Here is a 12,606-nt window from a genome sequence, read left to right on the forward strand (position 1 = left end):
TTCCATTCATTATTCACTGACACCTGCTGCAACGTGTGCACAAGCATACATGGATGCTAAATGAGAACAAAAGCAGCCTCAGCTGTGATGTTTCCCACTGTCAAATAATCTGACACTCGCGAAGCTCACATGATAAACAGGTGAAGTACATACTGAACGCAACCCATCACCTTCAGCGTGGAGGGGCGGAAAGTTAACTTGTGAACTTGGTGAATACTCAAACATAACTAGGAAGATTCCTGATTAATTGCATTGCCAGAGTTAAAGTCTGTAAGCTCTCTCCATTTACAGAATTAAATTTATTCCTCTGCACATTTACATTTTCAGTTCACATTATTCAGCACTCTTTAAATTTTGATTCCTTTAGGAATTCAACAGCACCACCCAGCCCTGTGACCGCCACCACCAAAATGGCCAAGAGCAGCAAGGTTATGGGAACACCCTTACTTCCGAGTCACACATTATACTAACATGGAGATATATTGCATTTCTTTCATCAAAGCAAGATCAAAATCCCAGAATTCACTAACACTATTACAGGAGCACCATTACCACAAAACTGCAGCATTCAAAAGTGTGGCCCACTACCAGCTTCTCAGGGCAACCAAGGATGAGCAATAAAACATGGCCTTGCCAGCATCTCCCACACAAACACAGTTTTTTTTAAATGCTTATACTTTTCTGAAATAATGATCCAGTATACAGTCTAATATTTTTTGAACTTAACAGTTATGTAAAAGTTTAGCAATAAACAATCTCCATATTAACTTACCAAGCTGTCTGGCAGCCTTCAAAACACTTTTCAGATCTTCATTGACAACTTGCTGTTCATTCTTAGTCACATTCTGAACAAAATGAGTTATATTCTTCCAAGCCAACCCTGTCTTGTAAAAGCGTTCTTTCATCTTTGATCTTTTGGTCTGTGAATGTTAATACATCGAAAAAGAGATAAAATTAGATGACAGATAATTAAACAACCTCCGGCCAGTAAACAAAAAATGTATCACAAAAAAGGCAATTAATATCCCATATTGAGAGAAAGAAAATCGAATTTGGGTTAGTAATGATTGTCTATTCAACAAAACCTAAACTCAAAGGGTTAGGATTTCATAATGATGAGGAAAATATAATTTAATGTTATAAACATGTGAGCCATAATTTCTGCAATAATCTGAAGCCACTGCACAAGAACAGAATTTTAACTGTATTGTTCATGCAATAGTGTAGATATTAACTGAACAGCTATTTTGTCTTTAATATTTAATCCCGCCATGGCAGCTGGCGAATTTAAATTCAATTAAAATAAAATTCTGGATTAAAAAAAAACTAGCATCAGTAATGGTGGCCATGAAACTACCGGATTGTCGTAAAAACCCATCTGGTTCACTAATGTCCTTTAGGGAAGGAAACCTGTTGCCCTTACCCGGTCTGGCCTATATGTGACTCCAGACCCACAGCAATGTGGTTGATTCTTAATTGCCCTCTGAAATGACCTAGCAAGCCACTCAGTCGTAAAATCTCTCTACGAAAAGTCAGAAGAATAAAACCGGACGGACCACCCGGCATCGAACTACTAGGCACCGGACACGACAAAGGCAAACCATGCCTAGTCAACCCTGAAAAGTCCTCCTCACGAACATCTGGGGACTTGTGCCAAAATTGGCACAACTATCGCACAGACGAGTCAAGCAGCAGCCTGACATAGCCAGACTCTCCCATCACCATCCCTGGGTATGTCCTGTCCCACCGGCAGGACTGACCAACTAGAGGTGGCGGTACAGTGATATACAGTCAGGAGGGAGTGGCCCTGGGAATCCTCAACATGGACTCCAGACCCCATGAAATCTCATGGCATCAGGTCAAACATGGGCAAGGAAACCTCCTGCTGATTATCACCTACCGTCCTCCCTCAGCTGATGAATCAGTTCTCCTCCATGTTGAACACCACTTGGAGGAAGCACTGAGGGTAACAAGGGCACAGAATGTACTCTGGGTGGGGGACTTCAATGTCCATCACCAAGAGTGGCTCGGTAGCACCACTACTGACCGAACTGGCCGAGTCCTGAAGGACATAGCTGCCAGACTGGGCCTGTGGCAGGTGGTGAGCGAACCAACACGAGGGGAAAACTTACTTGACCTCGTCCTCACCAATCTACCTGTCGCAAATGCATCTGTCCATGACAGTATTAGTAGGAGTGACCACTGCACAGTCCTTGTGGAGACCAAGTCCCGTCTTCGCACTGAGGACACCATCCAACGTGTTGTGTGGCACTACCACCGTGCTAAATGGGATAGATTCAGAACAGATCTAGCAGCTCAAAACTGGGCATCCATGAGCGCCGTGGGCCATCAGCAGCAGATATGTATTCCAGCACAATCTGTAACCTCATGGCCCGGCATATTCCTCACTCTACCATTACCAATAAGCCAGGAGATCAACCCTGGTTCAATGAGGAGTGTAGAAGAACATTCCAGGAGCAGCACCAGGCGTACCTAAAAATGAGGTGCCAACCTGGTGAAGCGACAACTCAGGACTACATGTATGCTGAACAGCGGAAGCAACATGCTATAGACAGAACTAAGCGATTCCATAACCAACGGATCAGATCAAAGCTCTGCAGTCCGGCCACATCCAGTCGTGAATGGTGATGGACAATTAAACAACGGGAAGAGGAGGCTCTGTAAACATCCCCATCCTCAATGATGGCGGAGTCCAGCACGTGAGTGCAAAAGACAAGGCTGAAGCGTTTGCAACCATCTTCAGCCAGAAGTGCCAAGTAGATGATCCCTCTCGGCCTCCTCCCGATATCCCCACCATCACGGAAGTCAGACTTCAGCCAATTTGATTCACTCCACGTGATATCAAGAAATGGCTGAGTTCACTAGATACAGCAAAGGCTTTGGGCCCCGACAACATCCCGGCTGTAGTGTTGAAGACTTGTGCTCCAGAACTAGCCGCACCTCCAGCCAAACTGTTCCAGTACAGCTCCAACACTGGCATCTACTGAACAATGTGGAAAATTGCCCAGCTATGTCCTGTCCATAAAAAGCAGGACAAATCCAATCCGGCCAATTACTGCCCCATCAGTCTATTCTCAATCAGCAAAGTGACTTACTCACCAATACTCAGTTTGGGGTCTGCCAGGACCACTTGGCTCCAGACCTCATTACAGCCTTGGTCCAAACTTAGACAAAAGAGCAGAATTCCAGAGGTGAGGTGAGAGTGAATGCCCTTGACATCAAGGCAGCATTTGACCGAGTGTGGCACCAAGGAGCCCTAGTAAAATTGAAGTCAATGGGAATCAGGGGGAAAACTCTCCAGTGGTTGGAGTCATACCTTGAACAAAGGAAGATGATAGTGGTTGTTGGAGGCCAATCATCTCAGCCCCAGGACATTGCTGCAGGAGTTCCTCAGGGCAGTGTCTTAGGCCCAAACATCTTCAGCTGCTTCATCAATGCCCTTCCCTCCATCATAAAGTCAGAAATGGGGATGTTCGTGATGATTGCAGTGTTCAGTTCCATTCCCAACCCCTCAGATAACGAAGCAGTGCGAGCCCGCACGCAGCACGACCTGGACAACATCCAGGCTTGGGCTGGTAAGTGACAAGTAACATTCGGGCCAGACAAGTGCCAGGCAATGACCATCTCCAACAAGAGAGAATCTAGCCACCTCCCCTTGACATTCATTGGCATTACCATCGCCGAATCCCCCACAATCAACATCCTGGGGGTCACCATTGACCAGAAACTTAACTGGACCAGCCACATAAATACTGTGGCTACTAGAGCAGGTCAGAGGCTGAGTATTCTGCGGCGAGTGACTCACCTCCTGACTCCCCAAAGCCTTTCCACCATCTACAAGGCACAAGTCAGGAGTGTGATGGAATACTCTCCACTTGCCTGGATGAATGTAACTCCAACAACCCTCAAGAAGCTCGACACCATCCAGGACAAAGCAGCCTGCTTGATTGGCACCCCATCCACCATCCTAAACATTCACTTCCTCCACCACCGGCGCACAGTGGCTGCAGTGTGTACCATCTACAAGATGCACTGCAGCAACTCGCCAAGGCTTCTTCTACAGCACCTCTCAAACCCACGACCTCTACCACCAAGGACAAGGGCAGCAGGCACATGGGAACAACCACCTGCACGTTCCCCTCCAAATCACACACCATCCCGACTTGGAAATATATCGCCGTTCCTTCATTGTCGCTGCGTCAAAATCCTGGAACTCCCTTCCTAATAGCACTGTGGGGAGAACCTTCACCACACGGACTGCAGCGGTTCAAGGAGGTGGCTCACCACCACCTTCTCAAGGGCAATTAGGGATGGGCAATAAATGCTGGCCTTGCCAGCGATGCCCACATCCCATGAACGAATAAAAAGATTTTTTAAGGAAATAGCCTAAAGTGCTGCACTCAAGGTTATTTAGCTGTAACAGGATTAATCAAAACTGCAGACCTCAAAAATGTGCTTCATGTTTTCACTTAAACATTCCTCAGGCAAATAAGACAGTTAAAAAGCTCAGAATAAATGTTCAGATATTTAATTATAAAAAAAATATATACTGCTATTCCCAAAATTTCATAAAACTACATAATCCAAATGGAAATAAACTTGTGGGTAAATTCTTGATCACCTGCTTCCTATCAAATGGCAAATATATCCACCCGCTTCAAATTAGCAAAGTATTTTGCTATTCTATGGCAACCACCATGGATTGAGACTCAGGAGTGCTACTAATTACATCGGTTTACCAAGAAAACAAGGATGCACTCGGGTAAATTTTAATCAAGTTGCAGATATCACTTCATGAACAGTACTCAAATTCAAGGACTACGCATACTATTGTTATGAATCATAATTTACTAAATTTCCATAAATCACTGTATAATATACACTGATCACTTCCAGGCTTCTAGCCCCTTATAGCGCAATTTTGACAAGTACAAATAACTGCTTGTGAAATACTTAATAGGGTAAGAAAAGTCAAGGGCAGGAATGCCAATTGCTTGTGCAGGAGGAATGCACATCCTGTGCCACATGGGAAGTCCAGGATGCTTCTCCTGTCCTGGACGGCTTCACGTGCAGTAAGTGTCATCAGCTGGAGGAGCTCAAGCTCCAGCTTTCGGCCGAGTACAACCAGAGCCAAGTCTAAGGCACCATGGGTGACTCAGCTGTACGGAGTGTGGGTGGGGGGGGGGGCAGGGGGAAGGAAGGTCAGGAAAGCAATAGTCATAGGGGATTCAATAGTTAGGGGAACAGATGGGTGATTCTGCGGCCGCAGGCGTGATTCCAGGATGGTATGTTGCCTTCCTAGTGCCAGGTTTAGGGATGTTATTAACTGGCTGCAGAACACTCTGCGGGAGGGTGAACAGCCAGGAGGTCGCGGTCCATAGCAGTACCAATGACATAGGTAGAAAGGGGGATGAGGTCCTACAGGCAGATTTCAAGGTGTTAGGAAAGAGATTAATAAGCAGGACCTCAAAAGGTAGTAATCTCCAGACTACTCCCGGTGCCATGCGCTAGTGAGTACAGAAATACAAGGATAGTGCAGATGAATGAGTGGCTGGAGAGATGGCGCAGGAGGGAGGGCTTTCGATTCCTGGGGCATTGGGACTGGTTCTGGGGGAGGTGGGACCGATACAAGCTGGACGGGTTGCACCTCAACAGGGCCGGGGTCAATATCGTCGCAGGGAGATTTGCTGTTGGGGTTGGTATAAACTAGCTTGGCGGGGGGATGGGAACCTGAGCGTAGATTCAGAAGGGAGAGAAGCAGAGCTGGAAATGGAAGGCAGAGGAAACAAAGGCTGGAAAAATATAGACAATAAAGGAGTTTGGCATTTTGCTTAACGGTGTATACGTCAATGCAAGGAGTCTTGTGAATAAGGCAGATGAGCAGAGGGCACAGGTAGACACATGGAAGTATGATATTGTGACTATTACTGAAACATGGCTTAAAGAGGGGCAGGAATGGCAGCTCAACATTCCTGGTTAAAGGGTTTTCAGACAAGACAGAGAGGGAGATAAAAAAGGTGTGGGGGGGGGGGGTGGGTGGCAATATTGGTTAAAGAAACAATTACAGTCATGAGGAGGGATGATATGTTAGAAGGATCATCAAATGAGGCCATATGGGTTGAACTGAAGAACAAAAAAGGGGCAATCATACTGCTGGAAGTGTACTATAGATCCCCAAATAGTCAGAGGGAAATAGGAGAGCAAAAATGTAGGCATATTTCTGAGAAATGCAAAAATAATAGGCAGTAATAGTAGGGGATTTCAACTATCCCAATATTAACTGGGATAGAATCAGTGTAAAAAAGGTAGAGTGCACATTCAGGAGAACTTTTTTGAGCAAGCCCAACAAGAGAGGGGGCAGATCTGGATTTAGTTTTAGGGAATGAAGCTGGGCAGGTGGAAGGAGTATCAGTGGGAGAGCATTTTGGTGGTAGTGATCATAATTCAGTTAGAATTAGCATAGTTATGGAAAACATAGAAAATAGGAGTAGGCCATTCGGCCCTCCGAGCTTGCGCTGCCATTCAATATGATCATGGCTGGTCCTCTATCCCCATACCCCTTAATGCCTTTTGTGTCCAGAAATCTATCTAGCTCCTTCTTAAAAATATTCAGTGACTTGGCCTCCACAGCCTTCTGTGGTAGAGAATTCCACAGGTTCACCACCCTGAGTGAAGAAATCGTATCCTGAGACTGTGACCTCTCGTTCTGGACCCCACAGCCAGGGGAAACATCCTCCCTGCATCCAGTCTGTCTCGCCCTGTCAGAATTTTATATGTTTCAATGAGATCCCCTCTCATTCTTCTAAACTCGAGTCAATACAGGCCGAGTCGACCCGATCTCTCCTCATACAACAGTCCTGCCATCCCAGGGATCAATCTGGTGAACCTTCGCTGCACTCCCTCTATGGCAAGTATATACTTTCTTAGGTAAGGAGACCAAAACTGCACACAATACTCCAGGTGTGGTTTCACCAAGGCCCTGCATAACTGCAGTAATACATCCTTGCTCCTGTTCTCAAATCCTCTTGCAATGAAGGCCAACATACCATTTGCCTTCCAAACTGCTTGCTGCACCTGTATGTTTGCTTTCAGTGACTGGTATACAAGGACACCCAGGTCCCTGTGTACATCAACATTCCCCAATCTATCACTATTTAAATAATAATCGGCTTTTCTGTGTTTACTTCCGAAGTGCATAACTTCGGATTTATCCACATTATACTTCATCTGCCCACTCACTCAACTTGTCTAAATTGCCTTGAAGCCTCTTTGCATCCTCCTCACAACTCACAATCCCACCTAGTTTTGTGTCATCAGCAAACGTGGAAATATTACATTTGGTTCCCTCATCCAAATCATTGATATATATTGTGAATAGCTGGGACCCAAACACTGACCCCTGCGGAACCCCACTAGTCACTACCTGCCACCCCAAAAAAGACCCATTTATTCCTACTCTCTGTTTCTGTCTGTGAACCAATTTTCAATCCATGCCAGTATATTACCACCAATCCCATGTGCTTTAATTTTGCACACTAACCTCTTGTGTGGGACTTTATTAAAGGCCTTCTGAAAATCCAAATACACCACATCCACTGGTTCTCCCTTATCTATTCTATCAGTTACATCCCCAAAAAACTCCAGTAGGTTTGTCAAACATGATTTCCCTTTCATAAATCCATGTTGACTTTGTCTAATCCCATTGATATTTTCCAAGTGTCCTATTATCACATCCTTTATAATAGATTCTAGCATTTTCCCAACTACTGATGTTAGGCTAACCAGTCTGTAGCTCCCTGTTTTCTCTCCCTCCTTTTTTAAATAGTGGGGTTATATTTGCCACCCTCCAATCTGCAGGAACTGTTCCATAATCTATAGAATGTTGGAAGATGGCAACTAATGCATCCACTATTTCCATGGCTACCTCTTTTAGTACAGATGCAGATTATCAGACCCTGGGGATTTATCAGCTTTCAGTCCCATTAACTTCTCCAGCACTATTTTTTTTACTATTACTAATTTCCTTTAATTCCTCCTTCTCACTAGTCCCTTGGTTCCCTAGCATTTCTGGGAAGTTATTTGTGTCCTCTTCTGTGAGGACAGAACCAAAGTATTTGTTTAATTGCTCTGCCATTTCCTTGTTCCCCATTATAAATTCCCCCGTTTCTGGCTGTAAGGGACCTACATTTGTCTTCACTAATCTTTTTCTTTTTACATACTTGTAGAAACTTTTACAGTCCACTTTTATGTTCCTTGCAAGAACAGGAGTCAAAGTTCTCAATTGGGGAAAGGCCAATTTTACTAAGCTAAGATGTGATTTGGCAAAACTGAACTGGAAACAGCTACGTGAAGGTAAATCAATGTCAGAGCAGTGGGAGGCATTCAAGGAGGAGATAGTGAGGGTTCAGAGCAAATATGTTCCCACAAAGAAAAAGGACGGGACTCCCAAATCTAGAGCCCCCGGATGCCAAGGAGCATACAGGATAAGACAAGGCAAAAAAGGGAAGCTTATGTCAGACACCGAGAGCTTAATACTGCTGAAAGCCTAGAAGGGTATAGAAAGTGCAGGGGTGAAATTAAAAAGGAAATTAGGAAAGCAAAGAGAAGGCATGAAAAAATATTGGCAAGTAAAATCAAGGAAAACCCAAAGATGTTTTATAAATACATTAAGAGCAAGAGGATAACTACGGAAAGAGTAGGGCCTATTAGAGAACAAAAAGGTAACCTGTGTGTGGAGGCGGAAGACGTGGGCATGGTTCTTAATTAATACTTTGCGTCTGTCTTCACAAAGGAGGGGGACAGTGCAGACATTGTAGTTAAGGAGGAGGAGTGTGAAATACTGGACGGGATAAACATAGTCAGGGAGGAAGCATTAAGGGAATTGGCATCTTTGAAAGTAGATAAAATTACTAGGCCCGGGTGAAATGTATCCCACACCGTTAAAAGAAGCAAGTGAGGAAATAGCGGAGGCTCTGACCATCATTTTCCAATCCTCTCTGGCTACAGGCGTGGTGCCGGAGAACTGCTAACGTTGTTTAAAAAGGGAGCAAGGGACAGACCAAGTAATTACAGGCCAGTCAGCCTAACCTCGGTGGTGGGCAAATTACTGGGAACAATTCCAAGGGACAGTATTAATCGTCATTTAGAATGGCACGGATCAATCAAGGACAGTCAGCATGGATTTGTCAAAGGAAGGTCGAGTCTGACTAAATTGATTGAATTTTTTGAGGAGATAACAAGGAGGGTCGATGAGGGTAGCGCATTTGACGTAGTCTACATCAGTGGTTTTCAAAGTACGGGTCACGACTCGGAACATTAATCACTGGGTCACTTCACCACGAGGCCGAGTCCACCGCCCACCACGATCGGGCTGCTTCTGTCTCCCGTCAAGCTCATCATGAAGAGCTGCCCCGACATGTCGAGCATCAACCAGGATGCGCTGAGCCCTTGCACTCCCTTATTGCTGCTTCACGCTGCTCCCCGTGGCGGCAGGGGAGGGGACAAGATGAGCAGGTGCACTGTGGGTGCTGTAGGCCGGAGAACAACCATGGCACCAACATCAAGGAGATCTTCCGGTCTTTTGTGGTAAAGAAGATAAAAGGAGATAGAAGACGAGAAGCAACAGAGGTAAATGGGGGGTCAGTTCCATTTAAAAACAAAACTGGAGGGGGCGAGGGAAGGAGAGAAGAAAATACAAGTTTTTTTTTAAATATAGGTGAAGTGGTTCATAGTCTCAGTAAATTTTAAACCGTTTTCGACCTGATCCTGGCGGCTGTGAAGCCTCCAGGTGAAAATGGGAGGCAGACCTGGACTAATGTGTTTGAACAAAAGAACATAAGAAATAGGAGCAGGAGTAGGCCATACAGCCCCTCGTGCCTGCTCCACCATTTAATCAGCTCATGGCTGATCTTCAACCTCAACACCACTTTCCTGCTCAATACCCATATCCCTTGATTCCCCTAGAGTCCAAAAATCTATCTATCTCAGCCTTGAACTTACGCAACGACTCAACATCCACAGCCTTCTGGGGTAGAAAATTCCAAAGATTCACAACCCTCAGAATGAAGAAATTCCTCCTCATTCCAGTCTTAAATGGCCGACCCCTTGTCCTGCAACTATGCCCTCTAGTTCTGGACTCTCTAGCCAGGGGAAACAATCTCTCAGCATCTACTGTGTCAAGCCCTCTCAGACTCATGGGTTTCAATGAGATCACCTCTCATTCTGCTAAACTCCAGGCCCATTCCACTCAACCTCCCCGCATAGGACAACCCTCTTATCCCAGGAATTAATCTAGTGAACCTTTGTTGCACCACCTCTCAGGCAAGTATATCCTTCCTTAGATAAGACCACCAAAACGGTACGCGGTACTCCAGGTGAGGTCTCACCAAAGCCCTGTACAATTGTAGGAAGACTTCCTTACTCTGGTACTCCAACCCCCTTGAAATAAAGGCCAACATGCCATTGTAAAGAGAGATCTGGGCTTCCAATCCGGAGTTTAATTGCAGTCCGTTTCATTCACTCACCCCCGCGTCTTTTGTTGGGCTCAGAAAACAAGTCTCATCCTGCTGTTCTTCAAAAAGCAAACACCTACCACATCCCGGCCCATATACTGGGAGCAGTGCAGTTGCCACTCCTTCAACTGATCAACTCAGAGGGCCACTCCAGGCAGCATGTCTCTCCTGGAGTTTTTCTTTGGGGGAGTGGAGGTTGACTCCGACTCCCTTTAAGAAGTTTCTTCCCGAACCGCTGAGCTACCGGTCATCTAGTCAGCGTTACAATTTTTCTTCTTTGAAAATATGCATGCACAAAGGACTGAAAATATAATCCTCCCAAAAGCAATTTTACATTCTAGCTATCTAATTTCAGATATAAACGCATTTGAATTGGTTTCACCTTTTTTTTTTAAAAAAAAGGAAGTGGCCCTGTATTTTTCCCCACGAGAAACATTAGCAGTTTACAACCTAAAAGTTTGTTCTTCCACATAAAGCTGGCAAATGTGAACATATCTGACATTTGCAAGTTGAAACTACTATGAAGGTACCTCATCAAACCCTCACATCCACCCCTCCAAAAAAGTATTTAGAAAATTACTTTTCAAGTCTTTAACATCAATGTTGTCTCAGCTACCGTAATTTATTTGTACTATTATATTGCAACTACCCTGTATTTGTTTTGTACTGGTGTAGATTTGAGACTGCAGCAAGTTGGCAGTATCAAGTTATATTGCCCCACATGCACCACTCAGATTGGGGAAGAGCAGAGCTCTGCATGTGCATACCCAAATCTATGCACAGAGCTATGTTTATCAGCTGAGAAATTTAGATGCAGTCCAGCAGCAAGAAAAAGCTGGGTTATTTAAAAATATATACTTTAATGAGTTATTCCTGAAATAATGAAGCTAAACTTGATGCTTGAGCAATAAAACAAGCTGGTGCAACTCACCTGTGATAGCACACTGAAAACATGCCACAGTTATTAGGTTTGTCATCTTTTTGGATCAGTGCTTTCAGAGACTATTCACCGTTAAGCAAGATTAGTGTTCTGTTATCGCTGCCGTTCACAACAACCTACATGGGATTGTACTGGGATTTTCTACATTGACAAGGTTGAAATCAAGAAAAAAAAACTGACTCAACAACGCTTCCATCTTGTGATCCAGATTGGAATGAGATCATGAACAACAGGCAGACCCACCAGTCACATTAAGTAAGTGAAACTCTTTTTTTTAAAAAAACTATTTAAAATATTTTTCAGGTAATGTCGATGTCTAATTTTAGTTATTATTTGAAGTGAAGTGATTAAAGCTAGCATGTATTGCCCTTTATTCTGATTTTAGGAAAACTCGAGTAAGAAGATATTATTGTTTTGGGTCCCTGGGTAAGTGTTTTTCTTCCATTGAGCAAAAAAGTTTGAAAAACAGTGGTCTGCATGGATTTTAGCAAGGCTTTTGACAAGGTCCCACATGGCAGACTGGTCAGAAAAGTAAAAGCCCACGGGATCCAAGGGAAAAGTGGCAAGTTGGATCCAAAATTGGCTCAGTAGCAGGAAGCAAAGGGTAATGGTGTTTTTGTGACTGGAAGGTTGCTTCCAGAGGGGTTCCGCAGGGTTCAGTACTAGGTCCCTTGCTTTTTGTCGTATATATTAAAGATTTCGACTTAAATGTAGGGGCCATGATTAAGAAGTTTGCAGATGATACAAAAATTGGCCGTGCGGTTGATAGTGAGGAGGAAAGCTGTAGACTGCAGGAAGATATCAATGAATTGGTCAGATGGGCAGAAAAGTGGCAAATGGAATTCAATCCAAAGAAGTATGAGGTAATGCATTTGGGGAGGACAAACAAGGCAAGGGAATACACAATAAATAGAAGGATACTGAGAGGTGTAGAGGAACAGAGGGACCTTGGAAAGCATGTCTACAGATCCCTGAAGGTAGCAGGACAGGTAGATATGGTGGTTAAGAAAGCATACGGGATGCTTTCCTTTATTAGCCGAGACATAGAATAAGAGCAGGGAGGTCATGCTAGAACTGAATAAAAACTAGTTAGGCCATGGCTAGAGTACTGTGCACAGTTCTGGTAACCACATT

At 44.4% G+C, this 12,606-nt stretch overlaps 1 protein-coding gene across 2 annotated transcripts in view; it reads right to left on the bottom strand.

Moving 5' to 3' along the window:
* ascc3 (activating signal cointegrator 1 complex subunit 3) overlaps window positions 1–12,606 on the bottom strand; it is a 599,461-nt gene that overhangs the window by 563,558 nt on the left and 23,297 nt on the right. For both annotated transcript variants that reach the window (XM_067984949.1, XM_067984950.1), the window contains exon 3: window positions 773–920. In XM_067984949.1, coding sequence (XP_067841050.1) covers window positions 773–920 — 148 coding nt within the window. The remainder of the gene's footprint in view (window positions 1–772; window positions 921–12,606) is intronic.

This window comes from Heptranchias perlo, chromosome 5 (genome assembly GCF_035084215.1).
Source record: "Heptranchias perlo isolate sHepPer1 chromosome 5, sHepPer1.hap1, whole genome shotgun sequence".
Taxonomy (NCBI): Eukaryota; Metazoa; Chordata; class Chondrichthyes; order Hexanchiformes; family Hexanchidae; genus Heptranchias; species Heptranchias perlo.